Source organism: Schistocerca nitens, chromosome 4 (genome assembly GCF_023898315.1).
Source record: "Schistocerca nitens isolate TAMUIC-IGC-003100 chromosome 4, iqSchNite1.1, whole genome shotgun sequence".
NCBI lineage: Eukaryota > Metazoa > Arthropoda > Insecta > Orthoptera > Acrididae > Schistocerca > Schistocerca nitens.
In genome coordinates, this window is record NC_064617.1 from 534,688,574 (window position 1) to 534,713,515 (window position 24,942).

General features: G+C 44.1%; 1 protein-coding gene across 3 annotated transcripts in view; it reads right to left on the bottom strand.

The window, feature by feature from the left end:
- Nucleotides 1-24,942, bottom strand: part of LOC126251967 (uncharacterized) — a 241,164-nt gene that overhangs the window by 151,398 nt on the left and 64,824 nt on the right. For all 3 annotated transcript variants that reach the window (XM_049952732.1, XM_049952733.1, XM_049952731.1), the window contains exon 2: nt 17,471-17,538. In XM_049952732.1, coding sequence (XP_049808689.1) covers nt 17,471-17,538 — 68 coding nt within the window. The remainder of the gene's footprint in view (nt 1-17,470; nt 17,539-24,942) is intronic.

Here is a 24,942-nt window from a genome sequence, read left to right on the forward strand (position 1 = left end):
TGTAATGAGTTTCCTTCTCGAAAGTGTTGAAATTTTCTGACTGTGAGGAAATGATCGTTGTCGTACTTCGTCATAGTTCCATATGAAATTCGCGGTTCTTCGCCACTTTTGTTTCTGAACATTTCTATCGCCTTTCTTTCCGGTTGTGGTAGATCCATTGGATATTGTCCACTGTAACTTTCGCGTACCCTTGCGTAGTATCGTTGGAGTGGTACGCAATAATTTTCTTCTATCGGTTGTGAACGTGTAGCTGAATGCATTGCACTGTACTCTTCGCGACCTGGCTTTCCATTGTCAGGTATTGGTTCGGTATCTTGTCTGGCTAATCTTGCCGCTTCATTGCACGATCCAAACTGTCTTGACACATTCATTTGTGGTTCTGCATGTGTTTGTGGTGCCGTTTGTTCATCAAGAATTTCGAAACGTGTTTGTTGCGGTGCAGGCTGTCTGATTTCACGTATGTTATTTTCCGCCTGTGATTGGAATCGAAAATGCATGATATCTTCGTTAATTTTTTGTTTTTCCGGTGCTGTTACAGATACGGATGTGGTTGCAGACTCAGTGCTTGTTCGATCTTGTTCACTACGCTCTTCAATGGTTTGCAACAACTCTGTTCGCAATTTCTGAAATTGTCGCTGCGTTTACGCTTCTATTTTGACTATGCGGTTATCATATCTTTTCAGCGCTGCTTTTGTGATACGTTTGTCTAACACACTGTTTTCAACAATTTACGGGCTGTACCTGCTGCTTGTCTAGTAATTACTTTTATCTGTTTCTCTAGTTTCCTGACTTCTCCCTGGGTGTTGTTACGTAATGTTTTGATCTCGTCCTGAGTGTCATTACGCAATGTTTGTACGTCCGCTTGTACCTTGTCAATGTCTGTTCTCAATTGATTGTGACCTGTTACTAAGTGTCCTATCACTTCTCGAGATTCTTTTGTCTCGTCTTCAATATGACTTAGGTGTAACTGAATTTTTTTGTTTTGTTCTTTAATCTCACGCATTTGTCTCGTGGTTTCTGCAATTTGTTTCGTCGTTTCTGCATTCTGAATTTTAATTTGGTTCGCAATTTCTTTATTTTGTCTTGTCATGGTTTCCGTCAATTGTTGTAATAATTCTGCTAGATTGGTGGGTCCTATTGCGTTTTCTTCCGACGTCCTACGCTCTGTGTTTTCGCCCTAGAGTTGGTTCGCAACCGATTGCATTGAACTGTGCGGTGACACGTTTCTGCTCGAATTCCTTGTACTTTTTGGTTACTGATTACTTGTACTATGGGTTCTACGTATTCAAGACGCAAGTTAGAATCCTCATCGGCTGTCTCTCTACTTCCCTGCTCCTCTGTCGTATGCTGACCTAGGTTTCCTGTGCCTTGGCGTACATTACCCTCGTTATGGTGCGTTATCTGTCATATTTCTCGCGATACTGCATCGTCTGTTGTACTGTCCTCTATTCTCTGTCCATCTTCATGTTGGGTTGGCTCTGAGCACTATGGGACTCACTGATGAGGTCATAAGTCCCCTAGAACTTAGAACTACTTAAACCTAACTAACCTAAGGACAACACACACATCCATGCCCGAGGCAGGATTCGAACCTGCTACCGTAGCGGTCGCGCGGTTCCAGACTGTAGCGCCAGAACCGCTCGGCCACCAGCGGCCGGCTTCATGTTGGGTCTCTACCTCAATTCGGTCAAAGTCTCGATCTGCCATTGCTAATCTTTCTGAATCCCTTATTTTCTGTCTTAAAAGCAATTCATGCGCCCTACTTCGCGTCAACATGCGCTCATACGATCTCACGCGTTTCATAAACTTTTTTGCACACACGACTAGACAATCCATTCACTTACTTGTTGGGTCAGAACCAACTTGTCAACGATGTATCCGCCACCTGTGCGCTTGCATTGGAAAGAAAACTTAATTCTAACAATATTAAAATTCATAACTTAATTATGTTATTGTCTCTGCTAGAATGTCTCACGTTCTATTGAATACTTTCTTACTATCTATCACTGCAGCTACTGTTTTCGACTGTTTATAACTTTAGGGGAAAAAATTTTGTTACAAAAATTTTTCAACAAGATATTTTTCTGACCTAGTTAGGCATGTGGTCGCTCTTCAATCATGGTATTTTACCATCCTGGCAGGGTCGCCATTCTCTAACATTCTGCGTGGTGTCTGTTTGCTGGAGGTCGTGCCTCCCTACCACTTTCGCGCAACGACGCTCTGAGCGTGTTTTTTAGGGAATTGACTAGTTGAACCCGGGGCCTGTTGCTGGTAAGGAGACGCCAGACCACACATGACATGTAGAGTTCAGAAGAGTTCAGTGAGACTAGCGATGATATACCCAAATACTTAATGATTTCAGCGTCAGCTCCACTGCACTACCTGTAAAAGAATCTTAATACTAACTAAATTTAGTGGAAGGGGTTCAAGGCTTTCCTATTTTTAGTTAGCTGGTAAAATAACGTCGAAAAAGCAGTTAAGTTTACCATTGGAAATTTTATTCTATTCACAAAACATTGTTTATAAATTGCACTATTGATAAAAGGAAATGTTTTAATACAGGATGATAAAAACCAACTGCGTTCAACAAAAATGTGAACGAATATTCCCTGAATGGGTTTGCAAGTTCTACAATGGATCGAAGGATGACCTATGCCATATCATATCTATAATCTAGGTTTAAATTAAGTTTCACAAAAGAGAAAACTATCAAAATGGTCTACAGTGACCCTCAATTATCTTTAATTGCTTATCTAACTTGTAGTAAATTACAGTGGCTGATGTGGCTGCTCAATAATTATATAACAGAAAACTCATCGTGTTTCAGATTTTAACTTACGTAGCAAATGTGAATACCATGAGCTTTAATTGACGATCGACACTAGTATTACGCAAAACGGGGATGTTACAGATGAGACTTATGCAGTTCTGAGTGAAGCTTTATGTGCTGTTATACGGCATCGCGTGCGTTCATTACCTTGTCGTTGGTTAGGCAGTTTCAGGGGGCGTCGGTCAGCACCGCTCCACGCACCTCGCCGACTCGGAAGCAACTCTCTCCTAACTTCTCCTTACTACAATTTACCGAGGTTGGTTTAAAAAAAAAACTATCTGGCTGTGTTTTCATCTGACCAATCGGGGTCTCAATGTTAACCTTAAGCTCCGCCTACAAAAATTCTGTCTATCCAATGAGAAACGTTATACTTTTCGTGGTGGGGCAATGTTTTTAAAGTTTGCAACGTAACAGAGACGCGAAAAAGTCTCAAGCTAAAACTTGCAGCTGGTGTGGCCCTTTTAGTGTTATCGTAAGATCTATACTGTTCTTCTGGAGGGCTCTAGCTTTTAACATGGGCTGGGGGGTGGTCCTGGTGGTTAGCTGGCGACGTGGGTGTCCGTCCCTTATCATAGGGCCTTCTAGCTTAACACGGTTCTGCTCTCGGCTTCCTCGTTTCTCCCCTCGGAACTGCGTCTGTCTCACGGTGGGAATTTATGACATGCAGTTAGGCATTCTTGTGTTAGTCTGTGGTATTCCATTTTTTCACTCGTTACTCGTATTACTTTGGTTAATTTAATTTCACGATTTATTCGGAGCTATGTGACATACTACTGGATTTGCTTATCATGTCAGGGTTTTCATGGAAGGTGTTGGATTTGCCTGACACCTGACAACTGTAATGGATCTTTTTTATGGTACATTGTCATTAGTTGTCTACAAATTATTATTATTGCGTACTTGCCGGTAGGGTAGTGATTCTGTTAATGTGAAGATGTTTGCAAAAGTGGTGTACGATATGTGTTTCCCCTTTTAAGTGCTTTAGGTTTTCGCAGTATCTTATGCAACACTTGATGCTTCTCTTTCACTCGTGTATTAAATGTCAATCATTGAAGGTTAATTGACGTATGTCTGCACAACTTTAAATAAACACAGCGAAACAAAGTGTTCATAGCTTGCTGTTCAAGGTCACCAAATTATCTCGAATATGTAGCAGAACGTTTCTCCTGTCATCTCATATATTTGGAAAATTTGTATGGTTATTCCGATGAGTGAGGACAGTGTGTATAGTACTCGCCACGTTCTTTACGAGACAGGAAAGCTCATTCACATGCATTCGGCGTCTCTTTAACAGGAGAAGCCGCTGTACAGCACTCGTATCCAAGCACAGAGGCGTCGTGGTATCCACCCCATCCTGAAAGGTTTCAATCTAACATACTTCATATATAGAATAGATTCTAACCTAACCTAACCCCCTTGACCCTGCCAAAAACTGACGAAGGAGAACGGACGCACTATGGCCAGCGTATCGTCCGATGTTATCGGGCGACCTCTGGCGACGGTATCTGACGACCGTTGCTGGCGCCACTGTGAACGCAGCCCACTGACACAGCCGCTTGTGTGGCTCGCACAGTCGTGTGGAACTCACGCGTGAGGGGCTTCAGCCGTCAGCACACGGACCGTGCATTCGAACGTCAACGTTTAGCGTGCCGGGTTTCTGGCGTCATAGCGTGGAATAAGTACGTCGGAGAGTTTTTCTGAACGTGCAATATGTCAGATATTCTGAACGTGCGTTTTAACGTAGACCTTTGAGATGAAAGAACACCACCTATGGCACATGGCGCCATCTCGCTGCAGGACAGAGTTGGAAAACTCCTTATTGGCTTACAGTCGAGGCCCGTACTTGTTGGGCTTCTTTATGCAGAGCGTCCCACATAAAAACGGTACGCCCCAGGCACCTGTTAATCCTCTCTATTCGAATTGTTTGTGACGTTGCATGGATGCGCGAGGCCACCACTTCCAGCATATCTTATGAACAGGTAACTACATGTTTTAATGTTACTGTTATTTACTCTTTTTTGGTTAGGTCATTGTTACTTCAATCTCGGGTGTCACGAGTACCAATTTTATCTGGGACACCCAGTATGTGTGTATATGCCTTTTCTAAGCTCCAGTAAACTGAGGATCTCTCGAAAACCCGTCGTTAATTGTAAGATTTGTTGTAATGAAATTACGAGTAATGTTTTGTTTGTGGTTAAAGAGTTATTGCAACTTTCGTATAGCGAAAGCCAACGGCACTGTTTGGATCCGCGAAAAACGTATTATTCTTGGTACAATTTGTTGTAATTAAACGTCAGTTAATAACATATCTACGATTAAAGCTTTCAGGAGACGGTAAGATTCAAAGTAGGTGGTGTGTCATTCATGCTCGCTTTAGCTGCAAGGAAGAGAGACGCAGTGGGTGATACGTTGCTGGCTCGTGTTTTACTAGGTCTCAACACTTTTTACTTCACCTCTGCGTTCTATAGTACGCTATAATACTGTCTTATTAGCTTAATAGAAGTACACTCCTGGAAATGGAAAAAAGAACACATTGACACCGGTGTGTCAGACCCACCATACTTGCTCCGGACACTGCGAGAGGGCTGTACAAGCAATGATCACACGCACGGCACAGCGGACACACCAGGAACCGCGGTGTTGGCCGTCGAATGGCGCTAGCTGCGCAGCATTTGTGCACCGCCGCCGTCAGTGTCAGCCAGTTTGCCGTGGCATACGGAGCTCCATCGCAGTCTTTAACACTGGTAGCATGCCGCGACAGCGTGGACGTGAACCGTATGTGCAGTTGACGGACTTTGAGTGAGGGCGTATAGTGGGCATGCGGGAGGCCGGGTGGACGTACCGCCGAATTGCTCAACACGTGGGGCGTGAGGTCTCCACAGTACATCGATGTTGTCGCCAGTGGTCGGCGGAAGGTGCACGTGCCCGTCGACCTGGGACCGGACCGCAGCGACGCACGGATGCACGCCAAGACCGTAGGATCCTACGCAGTGCCGTAGGGGACCGCACCGCCACTTCCCAGCAAATTAGGGACACTGTTGCTCCTGGGGTATCGGCGAGGACCATTCGCAACCGTCTCCATGAAGCTGGGCTACGGTCCCGCACACCGTTAGGCCGTCTTCCGCTCACGCCCCAACATCGTGCAGCCCGCCTCCAGTGGTGTCGCGACAGGCGTGAATGGAGGGACGAATGGAGACGTGTCGTCTTCAGCGATGAGACTCGCTTCTGCCTTGGTGCCAATGATGGTCGTATGCGTGTTTGGCGCCGTGCAGGTGAGCGCCACAATCAGGACTGCATACGACCGAGGCACACAGGGCCAACAACCGGCATCATGGTGTTGGGAGCGATCTCCTACACTGGCCGTACACCACTGGTGATCGTCGAGGGGACACTGAATATTGCACGGTACATCCAAACCGTCATCGAACCCATCGTTCTACCATTCCTAGACCGGCAAGGGAACTTGCTGTTCCAACAGGACAATGCACGTCCGCATGTATCCCGTGCCACCCAACGTGCTCTAGAAGGTGTAAGTCAACTACCCTGGCCAGCAAGATCTCCGGATCTGTCCCCCATTGAGCATGTTTGGGACTGGATGAAGCGTCGTCTCACGCGGTCTGCACGTCCAGCACGAACGCTGGTCCAACTGAGGCGCCAGGTGGAAATGGCATGGGAAGCCGTTCCACAGGACTACATCCAGCATCTCTACGATCGTCTCCGTGGGAGAATAGCAGCCTGCATTGCTGCGAAAGGTGGATATACACTGTACTAGTGCCGACATTGTGCATGCTCTGTTGCCTGTGTCTATGTGCCTGTGGTTCTGTCAGTGTGATCATGTGATGTATCTGACCCCAGGAATGTGTCAATAAAGTTTCCCCTTCCTGGGACAATGAATTCACGGTTTCTTATTTCAATTTCCAGGAGTGTATATAACATTCGATGTTATGTAAAGTACGCTCTCTCTGAGGACTGAAGTTGTTCGATTGGGTTAATCTGCATGACAGCTTGCACTACTTGCAGTAAGATTTTTTTCACTTCCTTGTTCTAAGCCTTGTATTTAAAATGTCCTAATGATTATGGTACTGAATAGGAACAGTGTTCAAGTAAGAATGACCTTGGCCTTTCACTATGAAATGAGGATGATGAAATAATTTTTATCTTATGTGGAATACTATAGTAAATTTGTATCGCACTATTTGTAATGGAACTTTTAAAAGCCGAAGTCCTTATTGACTGGACACGGCACTTTCCTTTTTTCCTTATAACTTGTTCGTGGATACTGAAGTTATTGTTTATTTAAACATAGACAGCATCAAAAATGTTCAAATGTGTATGAAATCTTATGCGACTTAACTGCTAAGGGCACCAGTCCCTAAGCTTACACACTACTTAACCTAAAGTATCCTAAGGACAAACACACACACACCCATGCCCGAGGGAGGACTCGAACCTCCACGGGACCAGCCGCTCAGTCCAGAACTGCAGCGCCTAAGACCGCTCGGCTAATCCTGCGTGGCACAGACAGCATCATTAGCATATGGACAAGAGAGGAAATATACGTTTTAATAATGCTAACGCAGAACATGGAAGTTATTCCGTGATGTCTTAACACATGTTCTATCATCCAGTCCCTTTTTTTTTTTTTTGTGAGTACTTTCCACTTATTTGCTTCCTCGACGATCCTGTGCCCAACCTCATTTATTATTTTATCGGCACACCTGATTTGCAATTTCCACGTCTCAAACGCTTCGATTCTCTTATTTTCCGATTTCCCCACAGTCCGCGAGTCACTTTCATACAATGTAATGTTCATATATTCTCATAAATTTCTTCTTCAAATTAGGTCCTATATTTCGTACAAGGAGGGTTATTTTCGTCATCAATGCCGTATTTGCATGTGCTAGTCTGCTGTTTATGTCCTTGCTTCGTACCTTATGAGTTAACTTCTTACAAAGCAGAAAAATTGCTTAATGTTATCTGTTTCCTGATCCCCAATTTTATTGTAGATTTCTCCCTAATCTCATTTCCCCTATCCCTCATAAGTTTCGTCTGCATCCAGTTTATTCTCAGTCCATATTTTCTACTCAGTAGACGGTTCGTTCCATTCAGTATGTCCTGCAATTAGTATAGCAATGTATTTAACTAATATTATCACCGACATCCTTCCACCATGAATTTTGGCTTTCACTATAGCTTACACGAATTTTTCTGAAAATTTCGATAATTTTACCCCATTTTACATTTTCTAGGGCGACAATCCTATAAACTTGTCTTGATTTTTCTTAAGTCTTGCTTCAACTATCAACTTCTACGGCAGAAATACCTCTCTGACCTCCTTACCTTTCTTAAAGCCAAACTGATCGTTATCTAACAGACAATCAATTTTTGTTTCCACTCTTTGGTACATTATTCTTGTTAACACCTTGGTTGTATGAGCTGGAATAGTTCCCCCACTTACCAGCCCGTACTATCTTCGAGATGGTGAAGATCCTATTTTTCCGAAAGTGATGGTATGTCTCCAGATTCAAGAAGTCTAGAAACCGACTGGAATAACTCCGACCTCATCTCAAACAAAACCATTGGAACGAACATGCGAGTCTGCAGAGTGCCACATCTGTTTATCCAAAAAATCCAACAGGAATTATTCACCATATTTAACCCTGTGGTGCACATGTGGATGACGCTTCTTTGGCGTTTTTAATTTCTGAGGCTACAAATGTCCTCCAGTGGACACTCCCTACTGGGGTTGTGCCCTGCGTGCATTTGCAGTCTCAGTAATGACAAGGCTCCGCAGAAGCGGCCATAAACAAATGTCCTGTGCAGTGGACACGTGTACCACAGCGTTAATGAAAAATCGAAACAACACTGTCCTTCACTGCACAGCAACTTTAGCGTAACCTTCTTCGATAATTAAGCACTTGAACAGCTAGTCCTACACAATGTTACTTACATGGCTGGCACCTTTAGGACGAACTGATGTGAATATGGTTCAAATGGCTCTGAGCACTATGGGACTCAACTTCTCAGGTCATCAGCCCCCTAGATCTTAGAACTAGTTAAACCTAACGAACCTAAGGACATCACACACATCCATGCCCGAGGCAGGATTCGAACCTGCGACCGTAGCGGCTTCGCCGGTCCAGACTGCAGCGCCTAGAACCGCACGGCCACTTCGGCCGGCTGCTGTGAATATCCGGAGCCTTGTGGTTACATAGTACACTGACGAAAAAAATCGCAACATGAAAAAATAATTGATGTAGAGTAACGAAATTTCGGGAATACATTTGTCTCGGTAACATATTTAAGTGATTAACATCGCTAGGTTGCAGGTTAATGTAAGCGCGAAATAAGCCATTGAAAGTGTCAAATGCTGGTATATTAATAACCGCTGTAACCAGCAGAATGCTCAATGCAAGGATGCAAATGCGCATGCATTGTGTTTTACTGGTGCCGGATGTGATTTTGTGGGTTGGATTTCCATGCTTGTTGCACTTGGTCGGTCGATACAGGGACGGTTAATGCCTTTTGTGGATGACGCTAGAGTTTTCGTCCGATGATGTCCCATACGTGCTAGATTGGAGACAGATCTGGTGATCGAGCAGGCAAGGCAATATGTCGACACTCTGCAGAGCATGTTGGGTTACAACTGTGGTAACCAAAACCAACTGCGGGAACGCCTTGGGCTGCGGATCGGAGCCGCCAGGCGTGGAGGCCGCCGGCGGTGGAGCACGCACCACCGAGTAAACACAGGATGAAAGACCAACGACAACTGACAACAACCGACTATGACCGACACAACAAGGAAGAGATAAACAACGGAGGCTTGTGGAAACCACAACACCAAACACCAACAGTAAATCTACTCGGAACCAGAGCCAGGCAAATGTCAAGAACGAGCAACGACCAGAACGCAGTACCGCCGAGATTGAAACGAAATCCAGAGCGAGTACCAGGCTGACTGGACTAGGTTTTTTTTTCTTTATTGTTATTTTTAAACCTGTATTACAGGCAGGCCTGCAGCAGCATACTACGCCGCTCTTTGGCCGCAGAGAAACACAAATATACAAATGAAGACATGTAGAGAAAAAACATGGTGGACATATAAACGGAGACAAACACGTTTTAAAATACAAGGTGCCGTTCACGGGCGTAGAGTCCAAGATAAAAGTGTTCAGACACTTGGACACAGACAGAGACGAAAATTGTCACACGTGAACGAAGGTGCACAAAACGAATAACACTGAAGCACTTAAGCACAAAACGACAGCACACACAGAACACGAAGCGTTGATCTCCGGCGCGCGAATGTTCACTAACCGTGTACGAGTCCGGGGACCTCCCAAGAGAGGAGGAGGGGGGGGGGGGATGGGAGAGGGTGAGGGGAGAGCAGATGCCATGGGCAGTGGAGATACGGGGGAGGGAGGAAGGTGGAGGGGAAGCCCGGGGGAAGGGAAGGAGGGAGGGAATTGGGGAAAAGGAAAGAGAAGGGAGGGAGGGTGCCTAAAGGAAAGGACACAGGAAGTGGTGGGGGAGGATCAAAGTTGATAGAAGGGGTAGATAGAGGGGAGGAGGACATCATCAGGGAGGGGGAGCTGGCGGAAGCCACCTTGGGAGAGGGTGAGGAGGGTGGAGAGATGGAGACCGGGTGGGACGTGGGAACACAGGTGCGGCAGCAGGTGGGGGTGGGAGAGGATGGGTGAGACAAGCGGATGAGGAGGATCGAGTTTGCGGGAGGTGTACAGGATCCGCATCCTTTCAAGGAAGAGGAGGAGGTGGGGGAAGGATGAGATCATACAGGATCCGTGTGGGGGAGGGGAGACTGGACTAGGGCAGAGCGGGTCCCTATATACGAAACCGGAGGGAGTGGCTATTGGCCGCTGTCTGCACGTGGCTTAGCGGTGGCGCCCTCGCTGCGCGGAATAGCCGCCGCGGAGTCCGCCTCTATGGGCTGACCACGTCCATTTGTTCTGGCGCGTGTTCGACTTCCGCGGCGGAAGGTACTAGAACAACAGCGGTATGTGGGGGAGCGTTATCCTATTGGAAAACACCCCCTGGAGCGCTGTTCATGAATGGCAGGTCGAATCACCAGAGTGACATATAAATTTGCAGTTAGGGTGCGTGGGATAACTGCGAGAGTGTTCCTGCTCTCATACGAAATCGCACATCAGGCCATAACTCAAGGGTAGGTCCAGTGTGCGTAGCATGCAGACAATGTGGCTGCGGGCCTTCATCTGGCCTCCTTCTAACCAAGGCACAGGCATCACTGGCCCCGAGGCAGAACCAGCTTTCATCACAAAACACAACAGACCTCCGCCCTGCCCTCCAATGATCTCTCACTTGACAACACTAAGTCACAAATGGCGGGGAGACATCATTCTTACCAAGACACAGGCATCTCTGGCACCGAGGAATAACCAGCTTTCACCAGAAAACACAATAGACATCCACCATGCCTTCCAATGAGCTCTCACTTGACAACACTGAAGTCACAAATGGCGGGGTTTTGGGTCAGAGGAACGCACGCTACAGGGCGTCTGGCTCGGAGCTGTCCTTGGAAGTAACAGAATTGTAACAGTTCGTTGCGTCATGTGATGCCAACTGCTGCCCACATTGCTGCTGAAGATGCATCACGATGCACCAGATCTATAAGCCGAACACGATGGTCTATGCTCACGGTAGTGCCACATGACCATCGGGAGTCCGGTCTTCTTGCGATCCTACATTCTCGTGACCACCCCTGCCTTTCTGTAGTATTGCTGAAGGAACGTCTACCTTCTTGTAGTCCTATTACCACAACATCGCTCAAACTCAGTGAGGTGTTGATAATGGCTTCTTTGTCGCCTTAAAGGTATTCTTGGCTTCACCACGTCCAGTCTCAAGATAACTAACGCTCACGACCATTGCAGCGTGTATTTAAAGCAAACCTGATTGCATCTTCTTGGTGGCGCGAAATTTGAGTAGACATCGTCCTTCAGATGTAGGAACACGCCTGCGGACGTAAATTTATGTCGCGCGTGTCCTTCCTGGTGCTACAATTTTTTTCCGTCATTGTACATACAGTATGGTTAGCCTGAAGAGGCTGTAAGGTTGTTTGCAATGTAGATTGTGCTGAGGAGTAACGGCTAAGAAAAAAATTCTATGCATTGTGCCGTTTCTAATTTAATTTGCATTTACATTAGACAATCGGGTCGTTGCGCGCGCAAATTTAAGCACTTGCAGGCGCTATAATGCGGTAATGCACAGACGTCTGTGTGTGATTTACCACTTGTCCAAACGCTCATTACCGGTTACAATGTGCCTCAGAAGTGATAAATTGAGGCTAGGCGCACAAAATCTACATTTTATCGGTTTGAGGAAATCAAACGGAGAAGGTCTGGCGACACTCTCTATCAGAGGCCGCCTGAATATGCGCACACAACGACGTGATTGGCCACTTTCAACGCTAATTAAATCGGAAACGGCGCAACGTATCGAATTTTTTTCTCAACACTTGTTTCTCAATACAACGTTCCCTGCAACGCCCTTACATATTTTTCAGGCTGCTTCTGCATACCCTGTATACTCACTCACAAAATGGCAGCCACTTCGACATCTCGCAAACTAGTTTTATTACTGTTACAGTTGCCGGCCGGAGTGGCCGAGCGGTTCCAGGCGCTAACGTCAGGAACCGCGCGACCGCTACGGTCGCAGGTTCGAATCCTGCCTCGGACATGGATGTGTGTGATGTACTTAGGTTAGTTAGGTTTAAGTAGTTCTAAGTTCTAGGGGACTGATGACCTCAGCAGTTGAGTCCCATAGTGCTCAGAGCCATTTGAACCATTTTGAACTGTTGCAGTTCAGTACTTGTGAAGACCGTACTTCTTAAGACAGCACGTTTGAGAATCACTCGAAGAATATATGGGTCGTCATTTTTTCGCAATTTCTGAAGGTAAGGAAAATTTCTGCAGTCATCTGGAAGTTTGAATAAAGTAAAAAGCGCTGCAATCTAGAGCTGACTGCTGCGACCGAGTGGTGGCGCTTCCAATGCGGAAGACGTCCGCTGTGAGAGTAAGGGCGCTTTCTGGAGTAGGAAACGAGACCACTCGGCCCGCCAGATTCACTGCAGGTCTTTTCGGGATGATGGGGGGGCGCAAAAAATGCAAGGGCGCACGAAGAAAACGTCGCGCTCTACTCCTGAAGCCAGGAAAGTCAGTGGTATATGATCGTAAAACAATGTCTGAGGACACAGGAATTGGTGACGATCTTGCAGCTGTTCTAAATTTACGAAATATATTCGGAGCTGCACAACGTTTCTGACATTAGCTGCATTACGTATGAAGGTATTATCTATAGGTGACACGAAAATTTGTACAGCTGCAAGATCGCCACCAATATGTGTCACTTCAGACATCGTTAAAAATAAATATTACAACGCTCGACGGGCAAAATATTGATCGTAATACTAACGCTGAAAACGTCCCCATAGCGGGAATTCAAGTACGTGTGACATGTAATGGGATCGTAGATACAATGAATGTGGAAGTTTGCGTCGGTCCTGGAAGCATGCTCGGATAGACGAAGTGGCTAAGGCGATTGCTCGGAACATGTGGGAAATCCGAGTTTGAGTTCCGGTCTGGTACAAATTTTCACGTGTCACCAGTAGGTAATATCTTCACTCCTAATTCAGCTAATGTTAGACAAATTCCGCAACTCCGAATAAATTTCGTAAATTTACTGCCGCTGCGAGATCGTTAGTAATATCTGTCTCTTCAGACATTGTTAAAAACAAGTTTTTGGAAAAGTAGTTGTCACTGGGAGATTCATTTGGAGAATCTTATGGAAATATAATTCTTCCACGAAAGAAGCAGCTTACAAAACACTCGTTCGACCGAGTCTTGAATATTTCTGTTCGGTCTGGGACTCTTACCAACAGAAGAGACGGAGAACCAACAAAAAGCGACGGGTTTCGTTAAGTGACCGTTTAGTCGGCGCGAGAGCGTTACAGAAATACTCTGCTAATTCCAGTGGCATATGCTGCAAGAGAGGCGTCCTGCACAGTGAAGAGCTTTGCTTGACTGCTGAAATTTCGAGAGCGTGAGCACCCAGAAGAGTACGACGATGCCCCGCGAAATCATCAAGATGAGAAAATGAGAGGAATCATATATCTTACCGGAGCTTTTCCCCACATTTTCTTCTCTCGCGCCATTTCTAAATGGAACAGGAAAGGGAGGAAGATACCAGAAGTACGCTCCGTATGTGGTAATCCAGCTTGAGCTGATTATCTACGAATTTCCAGTCCCGCAGTACATGGTACAGTATTTTGTTCTATTTTATTTAGTAATGGATTAACTATTTTACTAAATTAAGTATATTGTGCAAACGCTTCGTAATATGTATGTTTTATGTTTGTTTCGTGTACTACACGGAACCTTGACTGCAGCGGAGGGCTCTTCTGGCAGTATTTCGCTGACGAGAACATGCCGGAACAGCTTGTGGCCGAGCCGACAGTCATACAACTGGATAAGATGCTACTAATTATCTGAAGACGCCGTCGTTTAATTGTATAATAAAAAGGTTTCGATACATATTATTCTGTGAAAGAGATGTATCAGTTTTTCTGGAGACCACTCACATACATTTTTAGCTACGCTTGGTTATACTCGTGTTAGTTAACGCAACGGTTCATTTACGTGACACTTACGTGTATTACTGACACACAATAAATATTTCTGAAGTCTTCAGTTTTATTCAGTGCTTATAAATGGACTTATATTTGAATATCTTTTTCCTGAAGGAGTGATATTTAATTAATGATAAACCTTAACTCATTGAAGTAAAAGCTATAGCGCAGCAGCAAAAGGTTGTTATAGCTGCATCTCTGATACTGAAATATTAAGACAAACTGAATTACGACAAATTATTTGATATTTTCTTAAAGGAAAGATAGGTATTCTCATCAGCTCGTTTGGAAATGGCTCTTAGCACTATGGGACTTAACATCTGAGGTCATCAGTCCCCTAGAACTTAGAACTACTTAAACTTAACTAACCTAAGGACATCACACACATCCGTGACCCAGGCAGGATTCGAAACTGCGACTGTAGCGGTGGCGCGGTTCCACACTGAAGCGTCTAGAAACGCCCGACCAAAGCGGCCAAGTCTTTTAACTACTTGGTCCTGAAAAGGTCCCTTATTAAGCCTTTTTGATTTTGATTTGTGTACATGTTTGTAGCCAGGAAATCCTGTATTTGGTCTGACTGCCGATTCGTTCTAGCTCATGTAGCATTACCCTTGGAGGACGTGTAGTATTATTGGTTTCCCTAGCTGAGCAACATCTATCGCAATCCTTAAAAACAGGCTTAGCTTAGGGAATATTGCGAGCTACAGGAGAATCTGGAGTTACCCGTAAACGAACACATACCAAGTCTACGACGAAGTACGCTCCGTTCAAGAAATCCAGTATTGCGGCAAGAACAGCTAGATGTTAGTAATATCGGGGTGAGAGACCTGTGGGATCGGAACTGTCAACTTATTGAAAATTCTGAGGAACGTGAGTGATTCCGAAAGTATAATTGTGATACTGCTGGCACAGAACTCGACAGGAGACTATGGGTCAAACTGAACAGAGCTCGCCCTGAGGATGGACAATGCGCAGACTCTCCTTACAAATCGAGTGCTACAGACTCTCACGTTTGTAACTATGGGGCTCCGAACCAGACAATCAAGCACGTTAGATGAATGCCCCTAGCATTCCTGTTAGGGGAGTTGCACCGACCTCATGAAAGCTAATGATACAGCTCTTACATGGATCAGGAACTTAGATAGTCACATCTAGTTAATTTTATATGTAGTTTCGTCTTTCTGTATTTTTGTTATATAAATATACTAATGTTATATACAGGGTGACAATTATTGAACTATATGAAAAAAACGTAAATTAGTTACAAACTATGGCGTGCACACACTTTATTCAATATGTAAACGTCACTACAGATATTCGGGTTTAGGTTATGAAATGTTCGATATGCCTGCCATCATTGACGATGATATGGCGCAGACGAATAGCGAAATTCTACATGATCCGCTGAAGTGTCGCAATATAGATGCTGTCGATTACCTAGCGAATGGCTGCTTTTAGTTCAGCAATGGTTTTCGGGTTATTGCTGTACACCTTTTCTTCAATATAGCCCCACAAAAAGGAGTCGCTTGTATTCAGATTCGGAGAATATGGCGACCAATCGAGACCCATGCTAGTGGCATCTGGGTACACCAGAGCCAGAACGCGGTCCCCAAAGTGCTCCTCCAGGACATCAAACACTCTCCTGCTTCGATTGGATCGAGCTTCGTTTTGCATGAACCACATCTTGCCGAAATCAGGGTCACTTTGGATAATGGGGATGAAATAATCTTCCAAAACCTTCACGTACCGTTCGGTAGGTACCATGCCATCAAGGAATATCGCACCGATTATTCCGTGCGTGACTGAACACCCGTTGAAGGTGAAGAGACTTCTCGATCGCTAAATGCAGATTCTCAGTCCGCCAAATGCCCCAGTGTTGCTTATTGACGAACCCATCCAAACGAGAGTGTCCTTCGTCGCTAAACCAAACCATACAGTACATACTAATTCCCATCATGCCCCGCGGCCAACCGTGCAGTTTGAACGTCCCAATGCAAACCTTTCAGAAGTTATGACGATTTTATATCATACCTGTATTTTTAAACTGCATTTGAACCACACCAATAAATAAAAAAATGAAAGGAGAGAAGCAGTAAATCTTCTGTCAGTCAAAAGCACGCTAATTAATAATCCCGAAAGAGATCTTAGTGAGCACTAACTTGAAATAGCAATTTTCATTCAATCAGAAATGCGTATTTCGCGTCTCAGAGATTATTGCACCTTGAGAGTCAGGAATTAACAAAATCAACTGCGCTATTTACAAGCGAAATTGTAATGCGTAATTTTGAACTTCATTAACGAAAAAAGGAGACAAGGTTTCTTGTGCCCGTTATTCAATCGCAAGAGAGATAAGAGAATCCGCTAACATATATGTAAACTCTTCGGATTACTGTGAAGTGTGATGCTCTGTATAGTAGCAATTTCGATCGCGAAACGACGTGACGTATAACATTTAATTTAGCGTAAATTCATTACGCTACTCTCACGACCATAAGGGTCGTACCACTGTACGCGACACACAAGGTAGCTTGCGGAATAGATATGGTTCAAATGGCTCTGAGCACTATGGGACTTAACATCTATGGTCATCAGTCCCCTAGAACTTAGAACTACTTAAACCTAACTAACCTAAGGACATCACACAACACCCAGTCATCACGAGGCAGAGAAAATCCCTGGCCCCTCCGGGAATCGAACCCGGGAACCGGGGCGCGGGAAGCGAGAACGCTACCGCACGACCACGAGCTGCGGACCTTGCGGAATAGAGATGTAGATATACACATCCAGTTTAGTGATTCTGCATATTAGTAATACACTGATGAGGCAAGTATATGGCATGTAGAGATAGCTGCGTTGAAAAGAAAGAATTTTTTAAAAAAATATGCTGTCATTTATCTACTGCATAAATTTATGTGAAACTTCAAGAGAAAAAATGATGGTCACCCAAACTGTCAGTTACAAAGAGTTGGAACGATTCTTACCTCTCCTGCCTCAGACACTTCTCCCATGCTTTTTATGACCATATTCACAGTGACGATCAGAGGAGCGCCTGAAAGAAAGATAATAAACAGTTTTAAAAACTAACACCAACAAAGGAGTTCCCGCTTACGTATACTTGCTTAACATTATGCATTGAGTCACATCCAATTAAAAAATATTCTTGGTGGTCTCTTTTCGCTGCACAACAAAGAACAAGCGTAAATTAAATTTACGATGTCGCGAGAGGCGCGCACATAGCGAAAGCAACGGGCTGTGTTCGGATTTTATGATGCCACAGGGTGTTGTAACTGCACCTATATCATGTTTTTACGCAGACTAGTAACAAAACTAATAAAAATGTTGCAGTAGTTGCCGAAAAACTATTCAGGGACATTCACCGCTGGAATGATACTACTAACTGAGGAAACAAGTAATCGAGAACACTGTCGTCGTGAAGTGATTTTAAAAAGAGGTCAACGATTATTGCTTTTACGTGAAATTCTCGTAAATTTTAAGAACACCGGCGAAGACCGACAGCTACGTGGTGCGAAGAGACAGCCCTATGGCTGCTTTGTTCCAAACAGCACAACCAGAAACTTATGCCTAACTGATCTTGATTTTGTAAACACGAAGTAAACTGTGTGATTTAATGTTTACCCTCCCACATTTATACAGTTGCGAATATATAACGAAGTAATGTATAATGCTATGCCGGAAAACATCCGGCTCGACGCCCGGAATCTCTAACACAAACTTGTAGTTTAATAGTAAAGTGCTTCAATAGTACGTGCCACACAAGATAGGAATAGTAACCCGTACCATTACTGGATTAAGTCCCGTAAGAGACGGCATGAACACAACAATTGGTCGGTGGAAGCTACATCCAGAAGGTGTGTCCTATACAGTATAGGCGAGAATGAAATGCAAGAACGCCATTTAGCAGATTACATCGGCGATATCTGAAAGAGGTAATATTACCTGACTATCATGCGAAATATTCTGGATTTCACTATGGTCCAAAAATGTTTTTGCAGTTGAATACACCCTAAGAGGAAAGGGAGTGGAGGAGAGACTTGGTGTCAAAAGGGTCGCAAGTTCAATTACAGAATACGATTTTCTGTTCTAAGAAACATATCGTCTTTGATCAAAAAATAAGGGTTCTATTTTGATCTTAAACTCCGGGGAGGAAAGAGTTTAACGTCCCATCGACAACGAGGTCATCAGAGACGGAGCTCGAAGAAGGATGGCGAAGGAAATAGGGCGTGTCCTCGCAAAGGAACCATTCCGGAAGTTGCGTGGACGGATTTCGGGAAGTCACGGAAGACCTAAATCTGTATGGCCGGACGGCGTTTTGAAACGTCGCCCTCCCTAATGTTATTCCAATGTGATAACCACTGCGTCACCTCGTTCCGTGGCTTCTGAAAGGCATAGAAACAATAATTATCGGTGTTGTGCAAACATTTCGTTGTAATTTCCAAGTCGTTTCACAATAATAACAACATTACACTGAAGAGCCAAAGAAACTGGCGCATCTGCCTAATATCTTGTAGGGGCCCCACGAGCAGGCAGAAGTGGCTTGGACTCGACTGATGTCTGAAGTTGTTCTGGAAGGAATTGACACCATAAATCCTGCAGGACTGTCCATAAATCCGTAGGAATACGAGGGGGTGGAGATCTCTTCTGAACATCACTTTGCAAGGCATCCCAGATATGCTCAATAATGTTAATGTCTGGGGAGTTTGGTGATCAGCGAAAGTGTTTTAACTCAGAAGAGTGTTCCCGGAGTCGCTCTGCAGAAATTCTGAATGTTTGGGGTGTCGCATTGTCCCGCTGGAATTCTCAAAGTCCGTCGGAATGCACAATAGACATGGATGGACGCAGTTGATCAGACAGGACGCTTACGCACGTGTCACCTGTCTGAGACGTATCTAGACGTATCAGAAGTCCCATACCACTCCAACTGCACTCGCCCCACACCATTACAGAGCCTCCACCAGCTCTAACAGTTCCCTGCTGACATGCAGGTTTCATGGATTCATGAGGTTGTTTCCATACCCATACATGTCAATCTGCTAGATGCAATTTGAAACGAGACTCGTCCGACCAGGCAACATGTGTCCAATCGTCAGCCGTCCAATGTCGGTGTCAACGGACCCAGATGAGACGTAAAACTTTGTGTCGTGTAGTTCCAGTCGTTAACAGTTCAATGTCGGTGTTGACGGGCCCTGGCGAGGCGTAAAGCTTTGTGTCGAGCAGTCATCAAGAGTACACGAATGGGCCTTCGGCTTCGAAAGCCCATATCGATGATGTTTCGTTGAATGGTTCGCACGCTGACACTTGTTGATGGCCCGACATTGAAATCTGCAGCAATTTGCGGAAGGGGTGCACTTCTGTCACGTTGAACGATTCTCTTTAGTCGTCAATGGTCCCGTTCTTTCAGGATCTTTTTCCGGCTGCACCGATGTCGGAGCTTTAATGTTTTACCAAATTCCTGATATTCACAGTACACTCGTGAAATGGTCGTACGGGAAAATCCCCACTTCGTCGCTACCTCGGAGATGCTGTGTTCCGTCGCGCGTGCGCCGACTATAACACCACGTTCAAACTCATTTAAATCTTGATAACCAGCCACTGTAGCACCAGTAACCGATCTAACAACTGCGCCAGACAGCTGTTGTCCTATATAGGCGTTGCCGGTCGCACCGCCGTATTCTGCCTGTTTACATATCTCTGTATTCGAGTACGCATGCCTATACCAGTTTCTTTAGCGCTTATGTGTATAATAACAGTACTTTTTTAGAGGGAGGGCCTCTCTCGTGTCACTGATTATCACCACTTATGTGGCGACTGAGGAACCTACGAGATCTCTCTGGCAATGTACGAGTAAGTTCAAGATTATCCGTGTATGGTGAAGAGAAATTCACCAGAAGAGACTACACTGCTCACAAGGTACCAGTTCAAAAAATAAAAACCTTAGTTCTATGGTGGAGGCTACTGGCATCATGGAAATGACATATTGTAGCTTACATAACCAAAAACTATCCATCCAACAGTAATTAGCCTTACATAGAATGTGAGAAGGTACAACGACAATTTGAGAAGAGGAAGGATTGCAAAAAATATGAAAGAAACAAAGAAATCCTTAGACAATTTCATCAGTTTGGATCGCATATGCCTCAGTTTCTAACAACTGAAACAAAATTATATACGCGCCTGAAGATTTCTTTAAGTATTTCACAGCTACCATACACATCCCAGTGTCCTCCACTTGGAAAACTAAAGGCGAAAACTGAATCCGTTGGAAGCCCAGGAGACCGCTAAACATCAGGCAGACAGTATTCATCTAGTATTAAATTATCAAATTGCCCTTTTCTAACCTTCACTATTTTATTACATGTTACAGACTACTGTGTAAATAGGTGTATTAATATGTGTTTAAAGCATAAATATCTCATTTTCTATACATATTACTCCAAAAAAATAGCGAGTTGTTGTATTTTTGTTCACGTTGAGCCCCAGAAAATGTAGAGAAGCTCCTTTAATTTTTAATTTCTATCCCGCAATTTAAGTTGCTCGTATTCCTTCATTATTTCAGAAATATTTAAATGTGTGTGAAATCCTATGGGACTTAATTGCTAAGGTCATCAGTCCCTCAGCTTACACTCTACTTAACCTAAATTATTCTAAGGACAAACACACACACCCATCCCCGATGGAGGACTCGAACCTCCGCTGGGACCAGCCCCACAGTCTATGACTGCAGCACCCTTGACCGCTCGGCTAATCCCGAGCGGCTCATTATTTCATTTTAATTGTATTTGCAGAAGCCAGTGGAAATTTTAAATTATTTGGATCAATAGCTTTGCACTCGTAGTTTGTTTACATACAGTTGCACATAAGTCAAAGTTTTGTAAATGTGTTTTCTTGTTTATCGATAATTTACTGGACCTATTCTCACTAAATTATTATTCAACCATGGGTGGAAAGTGCCTGACTTGCTATAGAATTGTTAGTTCTGGACTGCTGTATGATGGATGTTATAGTTTTTTCCATTGAGGTGAGTGTAGTAGTTTGGGAACTGGAGAAGTCAATGAGACTCTTCAGTGGTTTTTGTAGTGTATGCAGATATGATTAGGAAAGATTTAGACATGTTAAGGAGGAAGATGGGTAGTGATACGTGGAAAGTATGAGAGGTAATAGAAGGAAGCTAGAGGTACAGACCAGCTTTTGCGTCTGAAATAGCATCAGAGTACCAGGTTACCATTTTTAAAAAAATACAATGCTGGTCTGCATCAGGTGACAGAGGAATTAGCATAACCATGTAAATATTTCGTGAAGGAAGACTCAATGGTTATAGTGTGTGGCCAGGAGTAGTATTGACAGATACTGGGTACAAAATAGAATGTGACCTGGTAAAGAATGCATCGACATCGAGACATACCAATGTTAAGTTTGTATCTGTTCTGAGGCGTCATGACTGACTTCATTTGAACACTTCTGTCAGGGGCAGGGCAGTTAATTTAGAGTTGGAAAGGTTGATTTTGTCGTATGAAGGGTCACATAATGCCGTGATCCTGTGGATTCTGTCAGTAGAGTGAATTATACTAGGCTTGCCCTTCACTTGAACAGGTTCAAATGGCTCTGAGCACTATGAGACTTAACTTCTAAGGTCATCAGTCCCCCAGAACTTAGAACTACTTAAACCTAACCTAAGGACATCACACACATCCATGCCCGAGGCAGGATTCAAACCTGCGACCGTAGCGGTCGCGCGGTTCCAGACTGTAGCGCCTAGAACCGCTCGGCCACCACGGCCGGCACTTGAAAAGAAAGGCTAACTGGGTGGGCTCACAGCAGAAAACTCGGGAGAGGGGGAGGGGGGAAGAGGCACTGTCATGAGAGATAAAATACCGCTGTTAGAGCAGCACATTGTCTAAAATAGAGATGACAGGAAGAAACAAAGTTTAACAGAGACTAGGATTGACAAAACTTTCGGTTTCATAACGAAATTCGACAACATAATTCTAGCTTGTGGCTTCTGTATTCATGAATTACACACAACAGACCCAGTTGACATAATCTGCCTCTCTGAACATAAGTGACGACTGGCACATATGTGTTAAATGTTAACAGGGCATAGGTCAGCATTTTATTTCTGTAGATCAGAAATGGGAAGAGGAGGAGTTACGTATCAACAGTAATTGCCATAAACTTAGAAACAAAGATATCCATCAAATTTGCTTAAAGCAGCTATGGAAGCATGTGTGACAGAATATCATAATAAATCCTTTATAATAGTAAGTGAAAACAGGTACTTTCAGGTAATTTTAATAATTTTAATCTATTCATAAATCACTTAGAAGCACTATTGACCTATTTAATAGTAAAAGGAAAAATAAATAGTGATTGCTGCTTACTCTGATGTAAATTTCCTTAAAATCTCTTCTATTATGAATTTATTGCAATTAGTAACATTATCGTTCAATTTAATTACTACCATAAATATCCCAAATAGGATAGTGAATTGATCAAAAAATATCTATATTTACAGACAAGTCTAATGAACAAAGTTGCATTACAGAAACTGTAGTCAATAGAGTCTCCAATCACGCAGTTCTTTTTGTTAAATGTTAACAGTGGTCAGGATACTAAATCTACTAAATTTGAGTTAAATAGGGTAGTCAGTAAGCCAGGAATTGATTATTTTAGGTAACTGCTCAAAGGCATAAACTGGAGTGATAATACAGTGCTAACTGCATGACTGAAAAGTACAACACTTTTACTAATAAAGTACTTATCTTATTTGGAAGCTTTTTCCCCACAAAACTGGTACAGATTAGAGCGATGTCTAGAAATAAGACGCAGGTTACTCAAGGAATAAATGTATTTTACAAAAAAGTAAAAGTAAAGCTAACTACCAGACAGAAACAGCTCTGATGTTAATGCTATGGCTCATTACAAGACGTACTGCAAAATAGTGACGATAGCAACACAGGCATAGAAGAAATTGCATTATGAGAAAAATATAGTCACATCAGGTGACAAAATAATGACGATATGGGACATAGTCAAGGCGAATGGTAGGGCCAGAAATGAAGAGCGGCGGATAACATAAAAAGTTCATTACTCATTGGTAACTGATATGTGCAGAGCTGCAAAATTTTTTGGGCAAGCATTTCATAATTGTTACTGAAAAGATGAGGTTTTCATGTCCAGTGGATGCTGCCGTGGAATACCTCAGACTACCTGTTACTATGATCTTCACTATACCATCGTAAAATTTTTAAATAAAAAAATCATATGGTTATGATAAAACAGAAACAAAGTTTAATTAATAATGTTGTTCTGAGTTAAGTACCATATTAATACTCCTGTGTAACCAGTCATTCATCAATGAAATATTTCTCAAATGTGCATCTTCACATTTTCGCGGCGCAAATACCGATCCATAAAATTTCGGGCGTGCAGCCGCATAAATTTGACTTCTTCTTCTAATATTTTGGCTGAATACCGTCCAGCCATCTTCAGAGTGAGCCGAGGTGACTGACTCTCCAGATTTTTCTTTCTTTATTGTGATTTCATTCCCCTGCCCCATATGGGCAGGGGACAGCTGTCAGCGGCACAATCCGCCGCTCTTCAGCCGAGTGGCATGACAACTAAAATGAGAATAAAATGTTACACACATAAGGCGATAAAAAAAGAGAACATAAAACAGAGGAGGGGAGAAAATGGAGGCAAAATACACTGACATGGAGACATTAATGGGGGACAGTTAAGAAAGTCACCAGAAAGTTAAAAAAACATAGTCGACGATTCGTAAAACACAGAGAAGACACTGAACGGACATGCACAGGTTAAAAGTCGGCCACAGTATTAAAAACACTCCAGAAGAACACACTTAAAACTCACTTGTAGCACACGCAACGAAGAACTGCCAGGTGGGACCTGCTGAGGGAAAGGTCAGAGAGGATGGAAAAGGAGGGGAGAGCAAGGGGCAGCAGGGGAAGCGGCGGGATGAAGAGAGTAGGGGTGTTAGCGGGTACATGAAGAGGAAGGAGACATGTGGGACGGGAGATGAAGAGGCAAGACAGGGCAGGAGGGAGTGCAGAGACACTGCAAGGGGGCAAAAGAGAGGGAGGGGGAATAGGAGGGGGAAGCCGCTCAGGAGGAGGGAGGGGAGGAGAGGGAGCCCTGAGGAGGAGGCAGGAAGATGGGGTTAGAGTTGGTAGGAAGGGTAGATGTCAGGGTGAAGCTCATCATCTGGGAGGGGTAGACGGTGGAAGTTGCGTTGGGAAAGGAGATGGAGTGTGTGGAAATGGAGAGAGGGTGTGACACAACGCCAAAGGCGCGGCAACTGTTTGGGAATGGAGAGGATGGGACACACCAGGGGGTGAGGGGGATCAAGGCAGCGGAAAATATATAATGTGTGGATGTGTTCAAGGAAAAGGAGAAGGTGGGGGAAGGGGATGAGGTC